Below are 25,015 nucleotides of genomic sequence, written 5' to 3'. Positions count from 1 at the left end.
GTCAGAAAATAAAATTATGAATTGGTAGAAAACATTTCCTTGTAGTTTATATAGCCAATCTGTGAGTATAGAGTATGGAGTTCAAATACCTATACGTTTTTCTTATAAATAATTGTAGGTAAATAAAACATGTAAATCTAACTAATATTACAATATTAATTATTCAAATTCATCAAAAAATATTACATAGGCTCAGCAGAGGTATTACGCTATCAACAACTGGAAATTATCATTTTATTGGTAAACAAACCAAAATTATTTTAATGTAATAAACCACTATTTCCAATTTTTTATTATTTCCATAGGATATTTACATTTTAGAAAAAATGATAGTTGGGAAAAATGGTATTTGGTATTTCTCAATTTTATTGAAATACAAACATTCCCAACGGACAATTTACCTCAAATTCACTTTTCCCAATAAACAATTTTTCCATAGGAAATGTGGTCGTTGGAAAATATACAAATTGGGAAAAGTGGTAGCAACCCGATATTGTCAAACTAAAAAGAAACTACACTTTGAACGTAGTCAATTTTTAAGTTGCTATGTGTGAGTCAATCATCAGTGAACATCAACAATATTTTCAATGTATGGTAACAACGGCAAAAATTATTATTGACAACTCTAAAAATACTAAAAATGCATTTGTTAGCACGTCATAATTCATCGAAGCGTTTAACTGAAAGTAACGTGTGGTGACTGGCGGACAAAGAATTTTGAGTAGGTTGCTGGCAAAGCGCAAAACGTACGCTGGACTCTCTGACTCGAATTATTAGCTGTATGGGATCCCAGACAACACAACCGTCAACCATACTCCAGTACAGGCCGGACAAGAGCACAAAATAGCACTTTAATGTTATGCCTGAGTAGTCTTTTGCCAACCTCATAACAAAACCAAAACGTGTTTTAAAGATCTACAGCACACATATTAAATTATCAATATGCCGACTATAGTCAAGGTTATAGCTAAACTTGAAGCCAATATCTATTGTTAACAATTTGCACGGACGTAATTTTAGGATTTTAGAGCTGAAAAATAGACTGGAGTGTTAGGTTGTATGTATATTTTTACAGGTATGTATAACATATTAAAAAAAATCCTTCAACCCCGATGAACGATAATTTTTAGATGGCAAATCTTTGAAGTATGGATAGCAAACTCATCTTAAATGTATACACTATATTGTACTTGTATCCATAACTTATAAACCTTGACTTGGGTTAGGTTAGCTAATGCTTTGGTCATTTCTGTAATTATTTTAGAAATTACTATTGCAATTCGCAATATTAAACATTAGATGGCGCAGTTGGACATGATTTTCTACTCCAGACAATTCATATCGTTGTTTATCTTGGTTTTTTGATAACTACCATTCTTATCAGAAACGTTTTTCGCGCTCATATACATAATGCATTATACACTATATATCTATTCAGCTACTGAGTGCCGCGGCCTGCGTCTGTGTAATAAACAGGAATCTTGTCACTACCGACTACTCACTGAGCTTACGCCTTACAGGACTGTGGTCTGTGCCTTACGTTCTCGATCGCAGTCTGCTATTACTATATTTTTTTATTGTTTATCTACGTTTGTTTACTAATAAACTGTACCGTTATTCAAGCCGGCATACTATAATAAAAAATATATATATATTATATGCATTGGCTGCTGTTGGCGTATTTATTTTAATTTTTTGAGAACTTCAGTTGATACTCAAAAAATGGAACCTTTCCTACCATCGGAAATTGCTCGATTAGTATATGGTAAAATATTTCTGTTGATTATTGTACTGCTCTACGAGTATCTATTATTAATATTTTGTTATTTCTAATTTAAATTTATGATCACAGCAAACAACTTTTCTATCCAACAAGTAATATCTTCCTAGTATTTTGAATTCATATTTCATCTTGAACTACAATTTTTTTACTATACAGTTTATGATCATTGTATTTGTTTAGTTTTATTTTTTTATTTAAATTAGTTTACGCCCGCGAGGGCAAAAGTACAGAAATATTAACTAAAAACTAGTAAAACTAATGAACAATTATTACACATTTTAAACAATATAATTACAATTAATTAATTACTTATTGTTATGTTGCTTTTATAAAGTTTGGTTTTCAAAATTTGTCATGTTTATCACAAAATATGTTATACAGATTTATATATTTTTTTAGCAATGCTATTAAATAAGTTTTGTGCAAAGTTTTACTCTATTTCTTTTCATAGGATATTTGAAAAAAGAAAAAAATGAAGTTGCCGCAGAATGTTTTCTAAGGACATCTCCACTTTTAAAGGAATGTTATCAGATGTTTTTAGCAAAGCGGAATTTCAACAATAAAGTCAATGGATTTAGTTTGGATGACATATTCGATTATTTTGGAATTATATGCAGTATGAGTAAGTAGACAAACATACATGTTCTAAGTAACGGTTTTTTATAATCATATCTTTTAATTTTCTAAATTTTTGTTTGTCATATTACAAATACATGGATATAATATAATTTTAGTCGATGGAAAAATATCAGCCGATTATGAATCCAAGACGGTGATAGAAAAATTGCAATATATATTGGACACGAGTCATGTGAATCAGTCTACAAGAGTTGACAAGTGTGTAGAAACTGATCGAGAAACGAATGACAAATGTGTACAAGAACAGTTTAATTGTAAAAACGACAGTCCAAGTTTGTTGCAAGAAAGTCTATTAGTAATTAATGTGGTTACTCGTCCATCAGCTGTAGAACAAAGTCCTATTTCTTCTTTTGAAAAAAGCACAAATGATAAATTTTCCATAGCACATTCTACACCTTGTTCGTTTTCTAAGACTAAATTAAATGACATTACTAATATTGTACCAAACATCACTTCTGAATTTGAAGAAAACCTGAATGTATGCCCACAAAAAATTGGTTCTCCGTCAAAGCGTATTGAAGAAACAAAGAATTGTCCATCACCAAAAAGTCATCAGATTCATCCAACCAACTCTTTTCAAGGCCTAGGGGAATCGTTAAACACAAGTCTTCTGTAAGTATTTTACTTGCAAAGTACACTGAATTAACTAAATCTTAAAATACATCTTGATTATAATCTCAGTATGTCGCTTCTCAAATTTGTCCATAATTGTAAAATAAAAGCACATAATTTTTAGAAGACTTTTGGGAATAATTTATTATTCCAAAAACAAAAAAGTTCCTTTGTCAAATGAGTGTAACAAATAAATACAAATACATCTAGATCAAAAATGATCATTACTGTATTATTATATAATCGAATTAGTGAACCTTGAACCAATTTGTATTGTTATAAAGTAAATATATATTTAAAAATGCTCCAGAGATTATATTATATACAATATACTACATATCGACCAGTAAAGGTTTTAAGGTGTTTTTTTTTCTATTTTATTTGTTTGCACAATTTTTTCTTTATTGTAAGCAGATCTAATTGAATTTCATGTTAAGAAACAACTCATATAAAACGTATTTATTTTTTAATTTTTAGTGATAAACCAGAAATTCATCAAATACCTGAAGCGACGCCACTAGAAGCTATGCCAGGGTTATTGAAAGAAGATAATACATTAACAAGTTCTGTTAATAATACATATCAAGGCAAAAGAAAATTATTTAGAAAAAAAGCAGACACTATGAATAAATCTGTTGAAGCTGAAAAAAAAACTGATTTGTCAGTTACAGCTCAAAATACCCAAAATTTGAATTCATCGTTACTTGAAAATACATTCGATTCTACAGAATGTAATCCACAAATAAACAATCTGTTAGATGAATTTTTAAGTAAGTTTTTTTTATTTTTAAATATTTTAATAACTATTTTTCTAAATAATTTCTTTACTGCAGTAAAGTTTATATCTGTTGTATCAAGGACTATTGACATCATATAAAAAATACTATATACTTTAATTTACGAGTAAGAGAATGATGGAAAAAATAATCTTTATTTAAAAACAAAAAATTAATAGATAAGTTATCAGTACAAATTAAATAAAGTAAATAATATGATCACATACTACAATACTATAGCTTACAGATTACAGCAAAATGCAAATGTCCAATCTCTCTCTGTGGTTACCAATACGTAAATTACACTGTCAGTCGTCTGCTTTGCTTTTCGTTTGCACTTAGATCACACCCTTGGTCTTTTATTAATTGTATTTATTCCAGATGTGGTCCCTTTCTGTGATTCTTTCCTTCTATGAGCAGTTTTATCTTGCATTATAACTGAATTCTCAAGAGCTTTTAAATTTTTTTCTATAATTCGCCTTTTATTAACATAATTATACACTCAACTGTGCTCTGTAAATATCAATGCTCTGTGAATATTAATGCTCTGAAATATTAATCTATCTTATTTATCTATTTATCTATCTTACATTTTAAACAAGCATATTTTGTAAATTGTCGGTTATTTTTGTTTTTTGGTAGTTGTATTTGGTTACTTATATAAAACCGCGTTCTATTATTATCATAAAAAAAAAACACATTAGTTTTAAACACCTTAAATATTTGGTAATATTTTTCTTGTATTGACAAATTTATCTATCATAAAATTTCAAAATGTAATTTCTAAAAATTTTGTTTTTTTTTAAATTGCATATTTGTTATATAATATTTATTATAATATATTCGGTGAATTGTCCGACTAATAAAAAAAATAAGGGTGCATAATTCAAGTTTGCCATTTAATCCAACTGCTATCTAACCCAGTTCTAGAAATACCCTGGAGTATAATAAATGTCGTAACACGATTCTCGGCAGGTTTTATATGACAAAAAAATAACTCCCAATTCCATACACAGGCATTGTCAATTTACTTAATCAATAGCAATAAAAATATCTTACATAAATACATTAGTAGAACCAATGATAACACTACCATATTATGTTTGTATTCAGACAATGGAAATTTTGTTTTTTTATTGTACCTAAGATGTGTGTTTTTTATATAGAGCTACCCTGTTGTACCTTCAGTTTGGTTTCTGACTGACTAATGAGTTGTATGATTATAAAAATTATATCTCGGTCAAAGGTCAGTTGGATCAATTTTGACAAACATTTCATCAACAGAATAATCTTTTTCCTAGAGCGTCATACACCCTATCTTATATTCCTAGAGTACCATTGAGTTGTTGCTCTTGCCACGAGACAAGGGTGTAATATACACTTGAAAATACCTACTACTAAATCAAACCGATCTTAAAATTTATCCTTAGAAAAACCAGATAAACTAATAATGTGTACCTGAATTTTTTTTAAAAAAAGAGGTTTTTTTATTAGCTTGTTGACCATATTATATTGAGCTAATTTTATTTTGGTGCTCCTACTTCTTGGCAAAGTTTATTACCTAATGAATTTTAAATATCAAGTGTACTAACAAACCTTGTAGTTGCCGGTTGTGTTTAATAAAACATAAAATTAAGAACCCAAGCCAGAACTCATAATGAAAAATTTCAAAATCCAAAACTTTATTTGGCCTTTAAAAAAAAAAAAAAAATTCCAAAACTTGATTCGTTATGGATTTTTAAAATGAATTGTTCCATGTATATAATATTCTTATAAATACTTATTAGTTTTTTTACAATTTTCAGTTTTTAATAGCAATACTGTAAATGGCAACAAAGATGTTGAACTAAACTGTATTAAATCAAGATTGCGTAATTCTAAAAAAAAATGTACAGTACCAAGTTTTTTTGTAAACAATCAAAGTGATCAGTAAAGTATTTTTATTATTTTTCTGTGTAGATGGCTCAATGAAAATCAACAAAAAAAAAAGTTGTATTAGAACAAAAAATATCAAAAGTTGTAAAAAAATTGATAGCAATATTATTTTAATAAATGAAAGCCACGACAAACAATCATCATTTGAGAATTGCGAGGGTAATGTAAATCAAGGGACTATCAAATCAAATCTATCAACAAGTTTTACACATTTATTTAATTGTAGTACATCAAGTGCAGTATCCGCTATGGATAGCGGTAAGTTTTATTAAGTAATTAATAATAAAACTTGATTCATAATAAAACCACTATTAACATGATCAAATTAACTGGTTAGCTAGTTTATTCAGGGGAACATTTAAATATATCACTATTAGGCATCATGTGCGTGCATTTATACTTAAACGTTATTTGTGCATATATTTTTAAATAGATGCAACCCCAAATTTAACGATGTATAATAAAAAACAAAGTTCAAATAGTGGCAGAATATTGTTAATAGTAGTGTGTGTATGTGTGTGATTATGAATAGTCTCTTTTAGTCAAAAATCTAAAGATTACTAGTATTATAAGTTTTTCCGCCATAGTTTTCAAATAACTATTTCAGAGAAAATCCTGGCTTATATAGGTTATATTATTTGGTTTGCTATGCTGTTTATATAGCTTATTAATTTACATTTTGTTAGGAAACTATTCATCTATAACCACATTAAACGGGACTATTAGAAAATGTTTGTATTGAGCACTTTTACAGATTATTCATTTAAATATTCAGGTATAACAATTTAGAGGGACCATAAAAAATTGATTTATTCTAGTCCATCCTAGATAGATATCACCGTATACACTTAAAAATGTAATAATTATATGTCTGCAGATGAAAATCATGATAAATCCGACTTTGGGAAAATTATACCAAATATAAAACCAATGGATTTAGGACCTCAGCTATCTCAAAGTAAGTATTGAAATTTGTATTTAAATAATTTGAGTCGGTACCTACTAATTAAAGTGATAATTTTACCAGTGCAATGCTTATTACATATTGATTATGTTCATTTTAAAGATTCAATTTATTTAAGTAAGGATTGTACCCAATATCTCTTCTACCAAATTTGACTTCTTATCACGCACCATGCAAGTTGCAAATTTATTTTTATATACTCACGTTGTGGTATTGTACGTAATATGTAACTTTTTACTCCGTTTGATAGGAAAGTATGATCAGGCTTAAAATTTGTAACAGCCTTATCCGGCAGCCCACTTAACTTGCCATTAGATCCAGCGCTAATTATTTTAATTATAATTATTTAGCTTTATTGATTTATAAATCATTAAAGAAAATGAATATTCTTGTTGCGTTAAAGAGTGTGGCAAGAATAAAAAAAAAAAAAATGTTTGAAATAATTACCTATTTTAATATGTTTTTTCGTCTTTATTGGAACCCAAGCATAGGGATTGAAGTCTTTTGCGCAGGTTTAATAGAACTTGATTAAATCTGTGGTGTTAGCTTTTCCCAAAATTACAATTTACATTTTTTATTAAATGTTTAGCTATTTGGACAAAAATGTTGAAGGTAAAGCCTTTTACATAGACTTATAGAAATCTAGTAACTAAATACTTTAAGCTTGTGAATATGCTCTTGCTTTGTATATGCGGTGTTTTTTAATTTTTCGTATTAATAATTAAGTAAATTGATGTGTTACAGGTACCGAAAACATAATTTTATCTAAATCCATGGAAAACATGCTGGAAGACAATGCTTGTTTGAAAAATCAAATGCAAAACCTAACTGATGTTGATGTACAACCTAGCCATTCAGCTGAAATTTCTAAACTGATCTCATTGGAACAAACAACCAATAATGTTATTGGAAATATCACATTTTCGCACGTATCCAAAGAAGCGCTCGTTGTCAATGAAATTAATTCTCACGACACTCCAGATGCTATACAGAAACCGCCAAAAACCAAAAGTATGAGTACGCCACGTCGTAGAAGTACTCATATAAGAACTCTAGATTTTAGTACGCCACAACCCAAGAAAAATGCAATTGAGCAGGCACGTTCAAAACTTTTTTGCGACTCCCCAAAAAGAATCCTATCAATTTTAGAAGAATCGTTGACAAGCCCTATGCCCAAACTTGAAGGCAATTGGGGAGCAGTTAATGGATTTGAATCTATTGCCAAAAAGGATACAGTAATAGACGGAAAACCGTGTGTAAGTAACACTGTCGGCAGTGAAATAGTGACTTTGGATACTCGCGGAAGAGAAACAAAAAAATCTTCTAGAAAGGGAAGGACGCCAAAAAAAAATGTGAAATGCGTTCAAAATATTGATGTTGTATGTAATGTGACAAATGAAAATGTTATAGAATTTGGTGGTTCAGATAAAATTGACGGGAAAGACGGAGATGAACCTAGTAAACTAAATATGTGTTTGAACGAAAAAAACAATTTAAACGAGCCGATTGATGTTTGTTCTCGATTAATAGATCATCAGATGCAAGATGACTTAGCTGCTACGTCTGAGAATAATACTCGACTAACTAATACAAGAAATTTGTACCCAAATCAAGTTGAACAAGAAGAATTTTTAGAACAAATTAATATTATTCCCGCTGGAAATCAAAATAAAAGTTTAAATGACTTAAATACGTCCACAGAGGTTAATCATAAATCATCTAAAGATTTAGTCGCTGTTCAATCGAATTTGCTATTAAATAATACTAAAGAAAATAATTTGACGATAAAAAATGATGAAAATCAATTATTCAATGGTACTAACATTATTTCTGACATCATTATCACTGATACAGAAAATCAAGAAACTGAGAAAAGCATTTTTAATCGTTCAAAAACACCAGAACAACTTGATAATTCAACAGACAACTGTTGTTCGACTACAATTAATAAATCTATTGAAAAAATACCACAACAGGATGATAACATAATGGATATTCATACCTTTAACGTTCCAAATGAGGTTGAAAAAATTGACAAGCAAGCAAATGATTCGCACTTACTTGGTACTACCAACAAATTTGAAAAATCGAAAAATGACGATAAAACAATAATATCGGATACTCAAATTTATTTACCATCATTATCAACCGTAACCGTGTCGAAAAACAATCAAAACGAACAGAAGGTAAAATTACAAAACAATTCATTTAATGACGTTGCCGAAATAAATAGTTCAGTAAACTCAAGCAATATTTCATTGATTAAACATCACAATGTTGCAAAAACTCCTTACAAATATGATGAATCTACTGTTATACCCGAAACGCCAATTTCTAAAATGTTGCGTGAATATGACCCCAGTAAGCTTGTAACACCAATACCAGCCACACCAGTGCACAATGAAGATTCTCTTATGGAAACACCTTTGACAAAGGTATTTAGAGAAACATCGTATTTAAATCGCCCGCCTATTTCGCCGTTTCCCCCTACACCTGGAAACTCGCAGTCTGTTGATATCGTGAAATCATCTGAACAACAACAAGTTACCGAAAAATCAATCAACAAACTTGTTGAAACAGCAAGTGTGAATGACGTAGTCGATAAGCCGAAAGAAGTTGTAACGCAAATACTACCACCAATGAAAACCACCAATAATGTAATAAAAACACCGCCAACTGCAAAAAAGAAAAAATCATCACCGCTGAAAATTAAATTCAAACATACTCCTCCTCCTCCTCAGTCTAAAAACAACGATAAAAGTAAAAAGTTAATTGTAAATAAAACACAAATTTATGAATCCGTCAAAGTCGAACTGTTTGGGAATAATAGTTTAACCAGTTCGAGTGACGATGATGATGAAAAGCCCCGAAACCAGCCCAAATCATTAATTATCAAGAAAAAACCAACAGAAGATGAAAGAACGTCAGGTTTCAAACCTATTCCTCGTAGAAAATCAATTCAAGATACGGTGGTTGTTAACGATGCAAAGCGCTCTTCTTCAGCTGAACAAGGTCTGGAACAGTGTGCTTCGCTCACTGAACAAATTGAACGAAACAAGAAAAATACTAAAAAATCGTCGTTACTTGATAACCACAAACCATCGGCGGTTCATTGTGGAAAACCTGAATTAATTGAAACAGAAAAATGTATGGATGTTCCTAATAAACCATACGTATGTAATCCAATTGAAAAAAAAATTAAATCCAGTAAGTTAAACAATAGTTGTGGTCATACAAGAAGTTCACGAGAACAAGCCAAAAACAAACTCGTAAAGAGTAGTGATAGTTCAAAATCAACAGCAGTAAACAAATCGAAAAATACTGATATACATAGTAAAAAAGCCACTAACACACCATCATGTTGTTATTTTAACCAAAGTGACTCGAAACAAGACAGTGAAGATGAAATGAACTCGAGTCGTAATGTACCTGATTTGCGTTTGAATTCTTCCAAAACGTTTACTAATCTGAGTCTTAACAAGTCCAATCCATCGGAATCATCATCAATGAGCTTTACCAGTAGTGTGAATAACACATTACCAAATAGCTACATTCAAGGACGTTCTGAAACGGTGAAAATGAATAAAATTGATAATGAACGTTTTAATATTGAAGAGCACTTTGAAAAACCAATGGTGTATGAAATAATCACAGAAGACGACGAACGTGAGGTAATACATGATATTTTTGTCACTATGTCTTACCGCACTCAGGATTGTGCGTTATTTAAATTGTAAAACATCAAGTTAACATCAATATAGTCTTATAAAATATATATAATATGTCCAATATTTAAGTAAAAATAACTGAAATAACTTTCAGTTATAATGTTTAAATGATTTACAGGTGCGATTTTTGAATAATGTCTTATTTGAAATACTAAAGTATATTGTTTATACACTTTTCGTATATAATTTGTATGGGTTCTGTATTTCCAATGGGTAGGGATAATTATCGTCTTAAATTTTGTAAGTTGTAATAAATTATTGAATTAAAAATATATTCAAACTTACAGTAGTTGTATGGCCTAGATTTAAAACTGTTTAACAGCAAACGCATTCTCCGTGATGACGGAGTGTGTTGTCCTATTAAAGATGACTACTTATTAATTTAAGCATTTTTTGTTTATTTTAAAAATATTGAAATATTTTTTTAACAACTATACTAATTGTTATATTTTTTAGATGGTCCATCTTTGTTTGTCGCCTATATTGGCCCTTTTTGATTTACCTTCAGAAATCACCTCGAAGTTGGTAAATTCTAATTCACCATTAACATTGTCAAGTAAGAAGCCAGTGGTCAAAACTTCAGAATTAGAGGTTGGTGAATTGGTGGATGACGACAATACATTTGTATCTACATCATTCCCACCCAAAGACATAATCGATAGAAAAAATAATGCTCGAAGAAGTCCTTCCTTTTGGGAAGACTCTGTACATAAACATAAATCGGATAGAGGCAAAGAGTCGAATCATTGGCGGAAAACAACGCGTAAAGATGATCGCTATGACGCTAAAATAAGATACAGGTAAAAATTATTTTTTAGAAGATTACATTGATATATTTTTTAACAGCTACTATTTTCAATATTTAGATCAAATAATTATCGTAACGAACGTATGCCGTCGGACAAAAAAAAATACCAAGATAATTATAATACACCATCCAGCTATAAAAGAGAAGACCGACACAGAGGTCAGGAAAGATACAAAATATGTGAAGAAGACAGAAAACGAAATTACTACGATAGTCATAACTCTCACGGGTATAAATCAAGAAAAAGGTTTGAGGAATCAGAGCGACGTGTTTCTTCTTCACAAAGAATGTAAGTTTTTGTTTGTCAAAATACAAAATTATTGGATATTTATTGCTGCAAAGTTTTAGCTCTCACAAACAAAAATTTTTTTTGATGAACATAAATAACTAAATATTTAACTAAGAGAATTAAGTAACCTTTTTTTTCAACAAAAAATTAATCTTCCCCTGTAAAAAAAATATATATATTTATGTTATTTCAATGTAAAACATTTTGAGTAACAATATATACATGTTATCAATAAATAAATAAACGTAATACAAATTCTCCAATAATTCTCTCTATAAAAAACTCCAATACAATTTTTTATCTAATACCATAACCAATATCAACCCAAATTATCATTTCACATTCAACCGTAACCGAAATAATAAATGTATGGTTATAAAATATTAATTAATATTTTTAAATAATTTATTATTTTACTTCATTAATAAATTGTATAACCACAAGTGTTGTTTAATTTTTTTCCTAAACTATGTAATCGCTATAAGTCATAAATATTTTTTCATTCATTGTGTACAAACTACATATTTATAGTTAATTAGAAAATATATTTGTTCTAGGTTTCAAAATAGTTCTCAACATTTTGGCGGAGAAGATTTTGTTAAAAAAGCAACCAAAAGAAGTTCAGATCGTTTTGATTATAGTCAGGTAATTTTTTTTAGTTTTAATTCATTAAATCCTTAAAAAATTAATAATGCGATATTAAAAGAAACAATTTTTAAGATAATTAAAATACAAACTATCAATGGCTACACAACAAAGCCGCCTCGCAAGTCGAAAAATCGAGGTTTTTTTTTCTAAAAAGACACTGTATTTTTCTGCAGGTAGTGAAACAATTTTCGTGGTATTTTCAAATACTAACACACATAAACAAAAACTCGTATCTATATTAACCAAAGCAAAATCTCGTAATTTGATTTTATCAAATTTTACAAGAAAAGGGAATAACTGTAATAACTGTCAGTTATAATTTACATTTTTAACATTAATCTTCTCTTGTATGTAATTATTATGTTATGAAAAAAAAAATATTTTACTTTATATAAAATTTTCAGATTTACAGCTTTTGATTTTTGACTAGGAGCTTTTGGTAACATTGAATTTTTCGCTTGTTCTATACAATTAGATAAAATCAACTAGTTAGGTTTTGCTGTGTAGCCTCAAATAAAGAATGGATTCTTAAAAAAATTAAAATGCAATACTTTATACTGTGTACTAATGCATAATGATACATTAAAAATAACTTCAAATGTTTTTTAATTTTGTTCTTTTAGATTCCACCTAAAATGTATAAAAGTGACCAAAAAAGATATTGAGACACGTCGGCGTGGACGGTTTTTTGTTTAACATCACTGAAAAACAACCTGTTTTAAAATATTGTTAATATTTTTGTATCAAAAGTATATTAATATTCTGTTGTACTTGTAATGACCATTTGATGTTTTATTGCAATTAATGTATCAATAAATGTTGATGATTATTTTTTTTTTCATATCGAGACTTAAAAACATTGTCCGCTAGTTATTTAAATATCAGTGTTATTGATTTTACATTTTGTTTTAAGTATATTTTTTACCATAGTATTCTAAATATAACACTTTATGTAATAGTTTTATCATTTATATTCAACGGGAACTAAATTGAATAGACTCATTTGTATGGTTTAAAACTCTGTTGCAAAATATTAAATATTCATGTTAATTTTGGTGTATTCATTTATGTAGTCGCTAATTAATATAGTTTATATAATTTTTTTTTTTTTCGTGTTTGTTGTACGTTTAAAATGGTATCAAGGCATTACAAAAAAAAAACAATTATTAAAATCCCACTTAAAAACCGATGTGAATTTTCAATTTTAACACAGTTTAAGAATCCTGTATAGTAAAAAGTTAGATTCGTATTGAAGGCCAAAGCGTTAATTTTAATGGAGGTGTCTCAAAAAATTTGGTGTTTCAAGTTTTAACACTATCCTAATATCTAATATTGTACTTTACAGCAGTCGATGTTTGTATGCCACTATTATTATAATTAATAAAAAAACAGATTACAACAATCGGGATTAATACAAATTTTTAAACAAAAAAAATTATGAATTTATTCCCCCCTACCCGCGAGTGATTGCTCACTCCAACGTAGACGAGCGTCAAGTGGGAGTTATGGAGTGAAGCCTGAAGGGCCGTCTCGTAAAACAACCCTGAACCCTGTATGGCTGCGTATAAATTGTCATAGTTTCGCTGGCTGCCGGACATATTTTTAAATCGATTATCGAATTTCACCTTATCAACTAATACCACAGAATCGAGTAAACAGTTAACATGTGATAAACGTTATCAAATGTTATTACTTGATCAACTTGTGTATATATAAAATATAAATTGACTATATATTAACCATATATATAATATATAATATTTTTACTGAGTATTTTTCGATTAAATGCAAAAATCGATCCGGTCCTTGGCTCAAAATTTACAAAACCATGATTCAGTTATTTAATTATAATGTACTGTATATTATAGTACACTGTGGCAATTGTTATTGTGCACTCAGTACAGTATAGGTGTTAAGTAATTTCAAATTTTGCATTATGGAATTCCATTTGAAGAAACCTAGTTTGGTTCTACAGCGTCAGAGACAAGTTGTGGAAAACGATGAATCTAAAGGATACAACAAAATTCCACTCAATCAATCACAAGGAAACCACTATGTTGTGTACGTTCTTAGACTGCTTATTGATATTATTGTCATAAAAGTTTTTTCTATCTTATCACCTTTACGCTGGTCAGCCGAAATTAGTTTTACAATCGGTTTTTAGCTTCGATGTATAGCCAATACGATGATATTAGTCTTATAACAATGGGTTTTTATCTTTTTCACAAGTTTGTGTATGGCTCTTTCCTAATTTGATTACCTAACAAACTTCCAACTTTATACCATTGGGCATATTTTATCATGCCTATAGATCAGCAGTTCTACACAAAAAGTATCTGATAGGATAAATTTTGTACACATTTGAATTGGGTAATTCTTTAGATAATATTATTTCCTAACCGATCCACAGTCCATACCCCCTAAAATATCACAAGGTATTTTCGTATGGTCAGGGTTTATTTTTATTCCTTTTATCTTCTCCTTGGTTTTTACAACACATTCAATAGTTTTTTCAGTATTCTGTTGGAATGCTAAAAACGTTAAAATCGTATTATTATTAATGGACCACACACATATAACCGATAAACTGCAGTTTTACATTAAATTATATCAAACATTATACTGCGTGCAGTCTGATAGGAAAAATCAATAGTTCGCGTGAAAGCACTTACACATTTTTGCAAAATAAGTACCTCTCTTGCGCGTTATTTCTGAAGTCGAAATACGATCTGGCTATTATGTACCATCCGTTTTGTAAAAGCAACATATTATCATATTGTTGTCGTTGTATTATTATGGTGAAATACTATTATTTTGTTACCACTCTTTTCACAGAACAATAAAATGATTAATTTTTGTTTCAGCACTACTAACGATAGGACCAGTAGAAATGTAACTTCAGAAAGAATCACAATGCTTGATTCAAATACAGTAAGTAAACTGATTTGCTTTAATATCAGTGTATGAGTAATTGATTGTCTCAATTGTAACGAGTAATTTGTTTTGTTTTTAACTATCAGGAGCAATATAACTGTGCAGTTGAAGCATCTAAAAGTTCACCTGAAATTACAAAATGTAATTCTAGTTGTTTTTCTGAAAATAATTCTACCTCTCGTGGTTTGTAATAACACAATAGTTTTTTTTCATAGATAATAAGAATTGTATTCAGTTAAAAAATTGTTATTAGTTGTGAATTTTGTTAATTTTTTATTTTTAGCTATGAAGTCTTGCGAAAATAACAAAAAATTGGCTTCCAGGGTAGATGTTACGAACAACATTGCAGCAGTAAGCTGGTTTGATTTAGTCATTGATATTCCAAAAAAAAAAAAAAGTATAATTTTAGAATTTTTTTTTTTCAGAAAACCGCATACTTAAAATCACATATTGCCAAATTAGAAAAACTCGATTACGATATATTGCAAAAAGTGTTTAACATGTTCATTAATTTACCGGAAAACGTAGCGGTTACAATTCCTGGTCTCCGTGATGCATCGTCGCTACCTCATATTAAAAAAATTCGTCAAAAAATAATTAACAAACTAAATGTCGCCAAGGTACAGTTGAAAAGTCAATTAAAAATATTAGACAACAATGAAGCTATTTTGCCTTACTCGGACATAGATATGCCGACTTGTACAAAGTCAAAAGACATTAATCAGTATTTAGGTAATCAGACACCCGAACTAGCTTCTGATTTTAATTCTCATTTATTACACACGGAAAATATTTTCAATAAATCTTCGGTTAACAGTATAAATAAAGCAAAAACCAGAAGAAATTGTTCAGAAGTTGCTCAATCTAATGTAAGACCAAAATTGAAAACGTTTACACACAATGAGATAAATAAGTGTGAAACAGATGAAGACAATGAGGTCGTCAACGATATAGTTAAAACTAATAGTGACAAACCAAAAAATGAACTTGTACAAGCTGACATCAGCTCACCATATTCACACAGTGTTCCATTACAATTTAATAATTCATTAAGCCCGTCATTGAGTAATTTCAACGAGTTTGGTTTTAAAAACTCTCATTCCATTGTCAATATTGAAAAATCTACTACCAAGATCAATATATTGAATGATGGTAAATTGAATTTAAAAAATATTTTACCCTTATTGCCTATTATTAAGTTTGTTATTAATTTTTTTATTGAAAACTTATTTCAGAAACAAATGCTCAGAAATATTGTTTGGAAAACAATGACATCGCATCTTCAAGTGTAGACAAGAGTGATTATTCCAAGCAAGACTCAAATATTGCAGAGTTTAGTAAAACGGAATATGACCATTCGTGGGAACTCGGAATGGTAATTTGATTGTACAGTTTAAGACATTTTTCATTCGAATGTCAAAAAAACAATAAATACTACCCATATAAAATAATATTACTCACTCATAATATCGATTGCATAATAGCGCACAATTGTCGTACATCAAGCATGATATTGCCTATAAATATTATGGTTAGGTATTAAAATATTTTAAAAAATACCCTTAACCAAAAGAAATAATACTACCGAAAAGTGTATTATTTATTTTGGTGAAGGGTATTTCTATTTATTTTATTATTAACCAGAATGTCGTTTGCTAAGGTTTTTTTCTAAACCGAGTTGTATACTATATCTATATATATATATATATATATATATATATATATGTATACAACTTAGTCATTAGATAGCTTGTGTAAAAATAATGGAAACCATTTGTAGTTTTCATCTTCAGTCAGTGTGGCTCTCACACAATCAGTATTACTGGCTTTACAAATGTTGACAGTAGTTACATAACTGACAGCATAGTCCTAGTAGTAGTATACTATAATATTAGAACAATATAGTATTATTATTATTATTGACAGTATTAATTTAGATACAGTCTGTAACGTTGATCGTGTAATATGCGCACCGTAGGAGTTTATAGAATGAAAATTCAATATTGATGACTGAAGAAAAAATTGCATATCCAGCCTTCAGTAATTAATTTGTTGACGATAATGTTTATCGCGTGTTGTGGATAGATAATGACAGTTCATCAGTCCACAATGTACTGATCGTGTAAGGACTACTGTCGTCTGTCTACAATAATGAGGGCTACTGTATGGCGTAATATATGAATAGGTATAGAAAACATTGTTGCTGTAGAATTGTTCAAACTTACTCAACACATTTATGCCAATTGTAGTTGGACAAGTGTACACATTATATTATACAATATACATACATAGTGTTATTTATTAGGTGTTTGAAAAAACGTTTGGCCTGCGTCACTTTCGTCCCAACCAACTCGAGGCTATAAACGCGGCATTGCTTGGACATGATTGTTTTATACTGATGCCTACCGGAGGAGGTAAATCGTTGTGCTATCAATTGCCCGCGGTAATAAGTAGTGGTGTCACCATTGTCATATCACCACTTAAGTCTCTAATTGTAGATCAGACACAAAAACTGAAATCTCTTGATGTAAGTATCATTTGAAAATAATTTTAATTTTAAGATTACTCTTTAGATAATAATATATTACCATTGAAATGAATAAGACATTTTAATAAAAATTCCCCAACAAAAAAACACATTACACACCGAATCTGTAGATGTAAAAATATAGTTATTTTTAACTTGGAAGTTGATTGTTGTACAAGTGTAATTCTTCAAAAAGTATTTAAAAAAAAAAAAAAAAAACTAAACAAAGTATAAATAATTTATATGGCGATGTGTATTGTTATTTACTCAGATATCAACTGCACACTTGCTGAGCGGTATTCCACCCGAAGAAGAACTCGACATTTTAAAAAATCTTTGTGCCGCCGAACCACGTAAATAATTCGTTCATAAGTAAAATATCAATTAGAAACATGTGTTTTAATCATTTATTTTAAATTTTATGGCACAGAAGTGAAATTACTTTACGTGACACCTGAAAAAATTGCTGCAAGTGGTAGACTGTCACAAATACTGGACAATTTAAATGCTAGAAACTTACTATCTCGTATTGTTATTGATGAAGCCCATTGTGTTTCTCAATGGGGTCATGATTTTCGGTGAGTAGGTTTTTCGATATTTTTCACTGATAAAAACAAAATATTGTGAGTACATCAGATGACATTTTGTTCGTATAGGCCAGACTATAAAAAATTGGGATTTTTCAAACACAAATATCCTAATGTTCCAATCATGGCATTGACAGCGACTGCAACAATGCGTGTCCGTGAAGATATTTTGCACCAGTTGAATATACAACAAACTAAATGGTATATTTTTTTTATATTAATGTACACAAAATACTATTTTTTTTTTTTTTTTTTAATTAACGTAATGGCCAGTTTACACTTATCAGAGTAATCCGAAAAACCTGGTAAACAGCGTTCGAGGTTGACGAATCAATTACATGGGTGTAATTCTGTTAATATCAACACGTGCACAGTACTCGTACGAATCAATTATCTATATCCGATCTGTGCAGCCACAAACACTTATCAAAATGTTTGTAGCCACTGACGCGATCCATATTACTTTTTCGAATTTTATTTATGGTTTTAAAAAATAAATCTAATTTTGGTTTTTAGTAACAGCTACTTGGTAATAAATATTAATTTTATAATGTAAACACTTTCGTTCTTGTTCGAGGAGAATAGATACTGGAACCACAAACGCGTCAACTTTGATAGGTGTAAACCGGGGCTTGAGGAGTTCAAGTTGTTAAGGAATTTCTTTAAAATAAATGTTATCATTTTAAGCGCTTATTTGTTGAAAGGTTTTTTTTTTGAAAATAATTTTCAAATAACCATTTTGGCTTCATATACATAGTTGTTAGAAATTAAGTGACATATAAACGATATATTGTATTGTATAATATTTATGTTTGGTGTACTTGTAGGTTTATCTCCAGTTTTAATCGTCCCAATCTTATTTATGAAGTTCATTCAAAAAAGGGTAAGGCTGTGATGATTGATATAGCTGATTTGATTAAATCCAAATTTAAAAATCAATCCGGTATCATCTACTGTTTAACGAAAAAAGAGTGTGACGATACTGCCAAAACGATGAGTCGACAGGGAATAAAAGCGGCTAGCTATCACGCTGGATTGAGTGATAAAATACGAAAAGACACCCAATTACGATGGTCTTCGAATAAAATAAATGTATACAGTTATAATAGGTTAAAATAAGCGTACATAGCTGTTGTTTTTGGAATTCAATCGGAAAGTTTTTGATTTTTTTTTTTAGGTTGTTTGTGCCACAATCGCCTTTGGAATGGGCATCGATAAGCCCGATGTTCGCTTCGTCATACATTATTCTTTGCCCAAATCTATTGAAGGTTATTACCAAGAATCTGGGAGAGCCGGAAGAGACGGCAGTGTATCATATTGTCTTTTATATTACAATTATTCAGACATGCAACGTATTCAAAGACTGATTCAAAGTAAATAATGTGTAAACAACCGATTTGATAACGTAAATGAGAAAAAGTGAAAGTTACGTAGCTACGAAGCTTAGTTATAAGTAATCTATAGCTTATAACTTATAACAGCTAATCTCTATAGCTTTCACTTTGTCCTATTTTCGGTAGCTATGAAGTTATTATTAGGGTTTATTTAACTATAAAGTTTAACTTTTACTATAAGACTTTAGACATGTCGGATTGAATAAATCTCTGTAGTGTAAAACATAAAATACTCTATGTCAGCATTGGCCACTTAGCATTGATGCATATTATGTAAATTTGGGGTTTTCTAATTATAAACAAAATGCCTATGCTAATGCATGCATGATAGAAAAAGGCCAATGCACGAGGTCATATTTTATTATCAATGCGATTGATAGTTAACCGACCTTTTGGAGGTGTAAAAAATACAATAGTACACTGTGAAATGCTTAGTAGTTTAAAAATAATTTATTGACACCAATCGTCATAAAATTGTACGTTATTATAATATTAATTAATAGAATCGAGTTTATTATATAGTAGTATTGAAAGATGCTAAGCCCAAGGGTAGTCTAATGAAACTTTGTGTAAATCCTTATAATAATAAATCCTTAACTAATATTTGATTTAATTAAACATTTTGTTTTTTTTTTTGTTAAGGGCATATATCAATTTTGTGAGCACTGTATGCCTCCCCCATGCTACAGCTATGTTTTCAAGCACCTAACTTGTTTTAAAAAATTGCCATATATATGTATTAAATATATATTAATCATTAAAATTAAATATATACATATATATATTTAATTTTTACAATAAAGATTAATGTTTTTAAATTGTTTTTTAGTAAAAAAATCGAAATACATAGTAATAACATAACATTTGTGTACTTTTTGTTATTATTAGTCGGCAGTGGAGCAACAAATGAAACTAAGAAAGTTCACTTTCAAAATCTCTGTAGAATTGTATCGTATTGTGAAAACAAAACTGATTGCAGACGTGCATTGCAACTTAACTATTTCAATGAAAAGTTCAACAAAAACAATTGCCTAGCAAACGAAACAACTGCCTGCGATAATTGCCGGAACAAAGTAAAATTTACTAATTAATTGTAATTTTATTTATAAAATCTAAAAATTACACAATTGACGCCAATTTGTACGATTTATCAAATAATAGTAATAACCAATTAATGAATAAAATAAAAGACTTTTAACGTTTTTAGATTTCAACTAAACTTGTCGATGTCACCGAAGAGAGCATTAAAATTGTAAAAATGGCTCAAGCGTTGTGCGACTTCGAAAGGCATTCTCAAATCAATTTTACCTATACACATTTTGTTGACATTTTTAAAGGAACTAAAAGTGCCAAGGTGATGTCGTTCGGTAGGATTTTATTCATTGTTTTATTCACACTATACAATAATGTATGGTATATTATAATAGCATAAAATGATATGCTAGTATAATTTTTGTTTTATTGTGCGATAGTATAATATTGAGGTTTTACAATTTAGGCCACGAACAGCTAGATTTATTCGGCTGTGGAAAACATTGGGAAAGACAAGACATTGAACGTCTGATGCATAAGCTTACACTCGAAGGGTATTTAAGAGAAGAAATGATTGCATCTAAAGCGAATATAATTAATTCATATATTCGTGTTGGTTATGAAGCCGATAGACTTGTTAATGGATTTGTTAGGGTAAAAGAAATGTGGTTTTTTTTTTTAACTGACAATTCGTTTTGTAGTTTGTATTATTATTATTTTTTTTTTTTTTAAATAGTTGAAAATGGCCTACAGCCCAAAAACGGTTTCAGCCGTAAAAACCCATAATAATACCCATACAAATCATAATCCACTGATTAAGGAAATACAAGAGAAATGCTATGAAGACCTGATGGATGTTTGCCGAGGTTTAGCTGCTTCATTGAGTATCAATTATACGGCTGTGATGTCTATGCAAGTGAGGAAAAAATGCAATTATTTTACTAACACTGCCAACAAGTTGTCCTTTTTTGTTTTACACGACACATTGTTAAGAATAGAGACCACATATGTATGATCCACATAATATTATGTGAATATAGACTATATCATAATTTTATTATGATATAGTTTATATATAAAAATGTCATGTTTAACATGTTTTAGTGGAAACTGATTTAAAAAAAAAAAAAAAAAATGTAATTACACAAATTGTACTTGTCATTTTTTAAAGCGAGTACCATCTTAATTATTTTTATTACACTTCAAAAATAGTCTTCGACGTATCTAGCAATACCTACTAAATTATCAATGTTAGTGTAATGCGAAAATCAATATATCTACTATAGTTATATGAATTGATTTCAAATGTGGTGCAAAAATTGAAGGGGGTCAAAAAAACAATGTTACCTTAAAAAACAATAATGTAATAAAATATCTTTGTTGTAGACTATTCAGTTGATGGCGAACGCGTTACCACAAAATAAAGATGACATGTTGAAAATTGAAGGTGTCACGAAATCAAATTATGAAAAATACGGCGAACCTCTACTAGAGATAACAAAACAAGCTGCCTTGGAGAAATTATGTGAGTGAACCAATTGTGTAATATTCGTAATTTATATTGAACATAGTATATTATATGTATTGATTTAGTTTTTTGCTCTGGCCCCTCGGCTACCGCAGATTATATTATGATTGCATAAAACCTGTGAAGGTACCTTGCACGTATTATGCATTACAGGTATTGCATAGGTACCTATATGCGAATAATGTATGTGTAATGTACATGTATGTATGTATATTGCGGTCTACGGATAGACTTAACCATTCGATAGGGCGACTATCTACACACTGTTATTAACAATGTGGTGCGTTCGGTTTATTTCGACCAAAACTATTCATAACAAGTGTAAGGGGACCATAACGATATAACTGATTTGTAAGTTGTAACTGAAAGAGGACCAAATTACCGAGTTTTCTCGATCAACCCGATATTGGAGCAGATAGAGGAGAATACTGAATTTATACATAAAATACCTAAAAAGATATGTGACGGTCCAAATGTCTTTTGCTTATAACAATTACTTTATATTTTAATCATACCAGCTGCTAAAATCGTACCCAAAGGACCTCGAGACCTTAAATATTCCAAGGTGATGGTGGGTGGGGGGGGGAAAGGTTGTACAAGAGTTGTCACAGAATATCGATATTGACAGATGAAAAGATAAATATTAAATGCGTAGCATATAGAGTAGAGTAGGTAGTACCCTATATTTACTTTACTCTGGGGGTGGTATACCATACGAACAAATTAAAAAAAAACTGTCGATTTAATAGAGTATAGTGTCAAGTATAGTATTAGTACGGTTAGTTACCATTTCAACGATTATGGGCAACTCAAAAGAGCAGTTAACGTTTACCAGTTTCTCTGGTCCGCTATACATTTAAAGACCATAACAATGACGTATTTGTATTGTAATATAATTGAAATATATAATCGACTTTTAATAATTATTTCTAAAAACACTTATATAGCCGTGATACGTGCTGAAGAAGAACAAAAATTAGCGAATCAAGAACAAGAAAATGAAACAAATTTGTTTGATAGCATTTCATCGTCATCAAACCATTGTTATTCCGAGATGGTTAACCAAATGATGAACAATGATTTTCGTGGTAAAAAAAGAAAATCTACTTTTAACAGAAGCTCTAAACGATTTAGGAAAAGTAAAAAGTAAGAATTTACGAATATTTGTGGTTGGAAAATAAATAAAATCAACATAATATATTGTAATAAATAATATTAAAAAAAAAAAAAAAATCGTAATAAAAATGTTAAAAAAAACAGCATCAAGAAAGTTTAATTTACAACAAAGTGTAGTAATAATTGATCGACTTAATTGTTTTTGTCAAATATACACGTATAGTACATTATTATTGAGAAAAGTCTGTCGGTTAATATTTTATATAATAAATACATTTTATTGAATTTTAACCAGGTCATATAATTTATGTGTATATAGAGTAATCAACTATACTTAGTCTTTTATTATGTTATTATAATTTTTTATTTTTTTTTTATTTAGGAAAAGCACCGTCAAAAGAACAGGAAATGCCAATATGACTAGGATACGTCAAGTAGCACTCAAGTTAAATGCCAAATTGCGTCCTTCCACCAAGAAGCCAGGTTTACTGCCAATGCCTAAATCGTCTACTAAGGAATAGAGGCAATGAACAAAATGAACATGGAATAGGCGTTTTAACTTATTCAAAGAATATCTACATGTTATTTCGAGAAGCGCACTAATGCAAATAGACGAATTGTATATTTGTGTTGTAATTTATACATAATACGATACATTTGAATCGGTTATTTCAAAAACGACACAATTAAAGTTTTACACTAGCCACAAAGAACTTCATAAATAGTTTTTGCAGTAATTCTAATTTCTTGTACTCAACATTTGTATTATTATGAGTCTGACAAATTTAGTTTTCACACAGAATACGTAACTAAGTATATAATTATCAAATTTGACAAAAAGTCGTTTTTTGAAAAATCGGTGACTTATGTCGTTTTTGAAATGACCGATTAATTTATCAATGCAATTTGCCCAATAACCACGGTGGTGAGCTACACATACTTTTTTATTAATTGTAGTAAGATATTATTGTACAGACGTACAATTTATGCCGTTTTACACAATTTGGTTGTGCTGTATTTTTTATCGAAATTATTCTAAGGCTGATTATAAATAAATAATTTAATTTCATAGTTTTTACAATTTATAAAAACTAAAAAAATACGTTAATTGAAATTAATTACTCTAGGAGGTATAGTGTATAATTCTATACATTATGAGTGGGGTTATAGTGTCCCGACTCCCTAGCGCACTTACATCGCACTTTACGTTATTATTATTATTATTATATTTTTGTATATTGTTCACCACAAGTGTTTTTAACAAATAATGTTATTGAATTATCGACAATTTTCTATTTTTATAATATACTGTAATGCCTATTTTTGTAGTTGTAAATACTGTTGAATATTATTATATTATTTGTAAGGCGACGCATTCATACATGTACTTCATTAATTTTTTTTTATGTCTTAATTGTATAAACAAGCACAAGAACAAACCTTCAACTGTGAAATTATAACAAAAGCTAACACGTATAATACTGTGTACATCCACTAGTACGTGGTACTCGAAAAAGCGACGAGGCGCTTTGCTGCTTTCTGCAAGTCCTTAGCTTTTTTGTGCAGCACAGGCCATCCACCTCCCAGTGGACGATGACTAGCTTAAAACCTAATTTACAACGGCTGCGTACAACTCATTTATTGTTTTATCACAGTTTACGCGTACAAAAATTGTCCGTATTTACATTTAGTATCGTCTACTTTAATAACAAGCG

At 29.6% G+C, this 25,015-nt stretch overlaps 2 protein-coding genes across 6 annotated transcripts; both read left to right on the top strand.

Moving 5' to 3' along the window:
• Positions 1–534: 534 nt before the first annotated feature.
• LOC126844991 (uncharacterized) lies at positions 535–13,015 on the top strand. Of its 4 annotated transcripts, none has more exons than XM_050583552.1 (12): positions 535–1,075; positions 2,235–2,405; positions 2,518–3,034; positions 3,512–3,804; positions 5,616–5,699; positions 5,770–6,003; positions 6,623–6,703; positions 7,454–10,380; positions 10,894–11,237; positions 11,304–11,534; positions 12,092–12,179; positions 12,806–13,015. In XM_050583552.1, exons 1-12 carry the CDS (start codon positions 1,060–1,062, stop codon positions 12,845–12,847), a joined length of 5,028 nt encoding a protein of 1,675 aa, XP_050439509.1. In that variant the 5' UTR covers positions 535–1,059; the 3' UTR covers positions 12,848–13,015. The 4 variants fall into 4 exon arrangements, with proteins under 4 accessions (XP_050439509.1, XP_050439508.1, XP_050439510.1 ...); XM_050583551.1 differs by lacking the exon at positions 535–1,075 and adding an exon at positions 1,477–1,765; XM_050583553.1 differs by lacking the exons at positions 535–1,075; positions 5,616–5,699 and adding an exon at positions 1,477–1,765.
• Positions 13,016–13,939: 924 nt separating this feature from the next.
• Positions 13,940–24,699, top strand: LOC126844992 (recQ-like DNA helicase Blm). 2 transcript variants are annotated; one of them, XM_050583556.1, is made up of 19 exons: positions 13,940–14,243; positions 15,047–15,113; positions 15,203–15,257; positions 15,400–15,467; positions 15,542–16,268; positions 16,352–16,491; positions 17,422–17,643; positions 17,915–17,996; positions 18,074–18,221; positions 18,300–18,431; positions 19,058–19,322; positions 19,408–19,603; positions 20,513–20,697; positions 20,832–20,991; positions 21,123–21,310; positions 21,393–21,572; positions 22,043–22,181; positions 23,132–23,330; positions 23,683–24,699. In XM_050583556.1, exons 1-19 carry the CDS (start codon positions 14,119–14,121, stop codon positions 23,819–23,821), a joined length of 3,417 nt encoding a protein of 1,138 aa, XP_050439513.1. In that variant the 5' UTR covers positions 13,940–14,118; the 3' UTR covers positions 23,822–24,699. The 2 variants fall into 2 exon arrangements, with proteins under 2 accessions (XP_050439513.1, XP_050439512.1); XM_050583555.1 differs by having other exon boundaries at positions 15,203–15,299.
• The last annotated feature ends 316 nt before the right edge of the window (positions 24,700–25,015 follow it).

The sequence above is a fragment of the Adelges cooleyi genome, unplaced genomic scaffold, assembly GCF_023614345.1.
Source record: "Adelges cooleyi isolate 19-005CV unplaced genomic scaffold, UGA_ACOO_1.1 ACOO_flye_CR_arks_rails_tigmint_CR_PRNA_651, whole genome shotgun sequence".
Lineage (NCBI taxonomy): Eukaryota > Metazoa > Arthropoda > Insecta > Hemiptera > Adelgidae > Adelges > Adelges cooleyi.
This window is presented reverse-complemented; position numbering and strand designations above follow the sequence as displayed.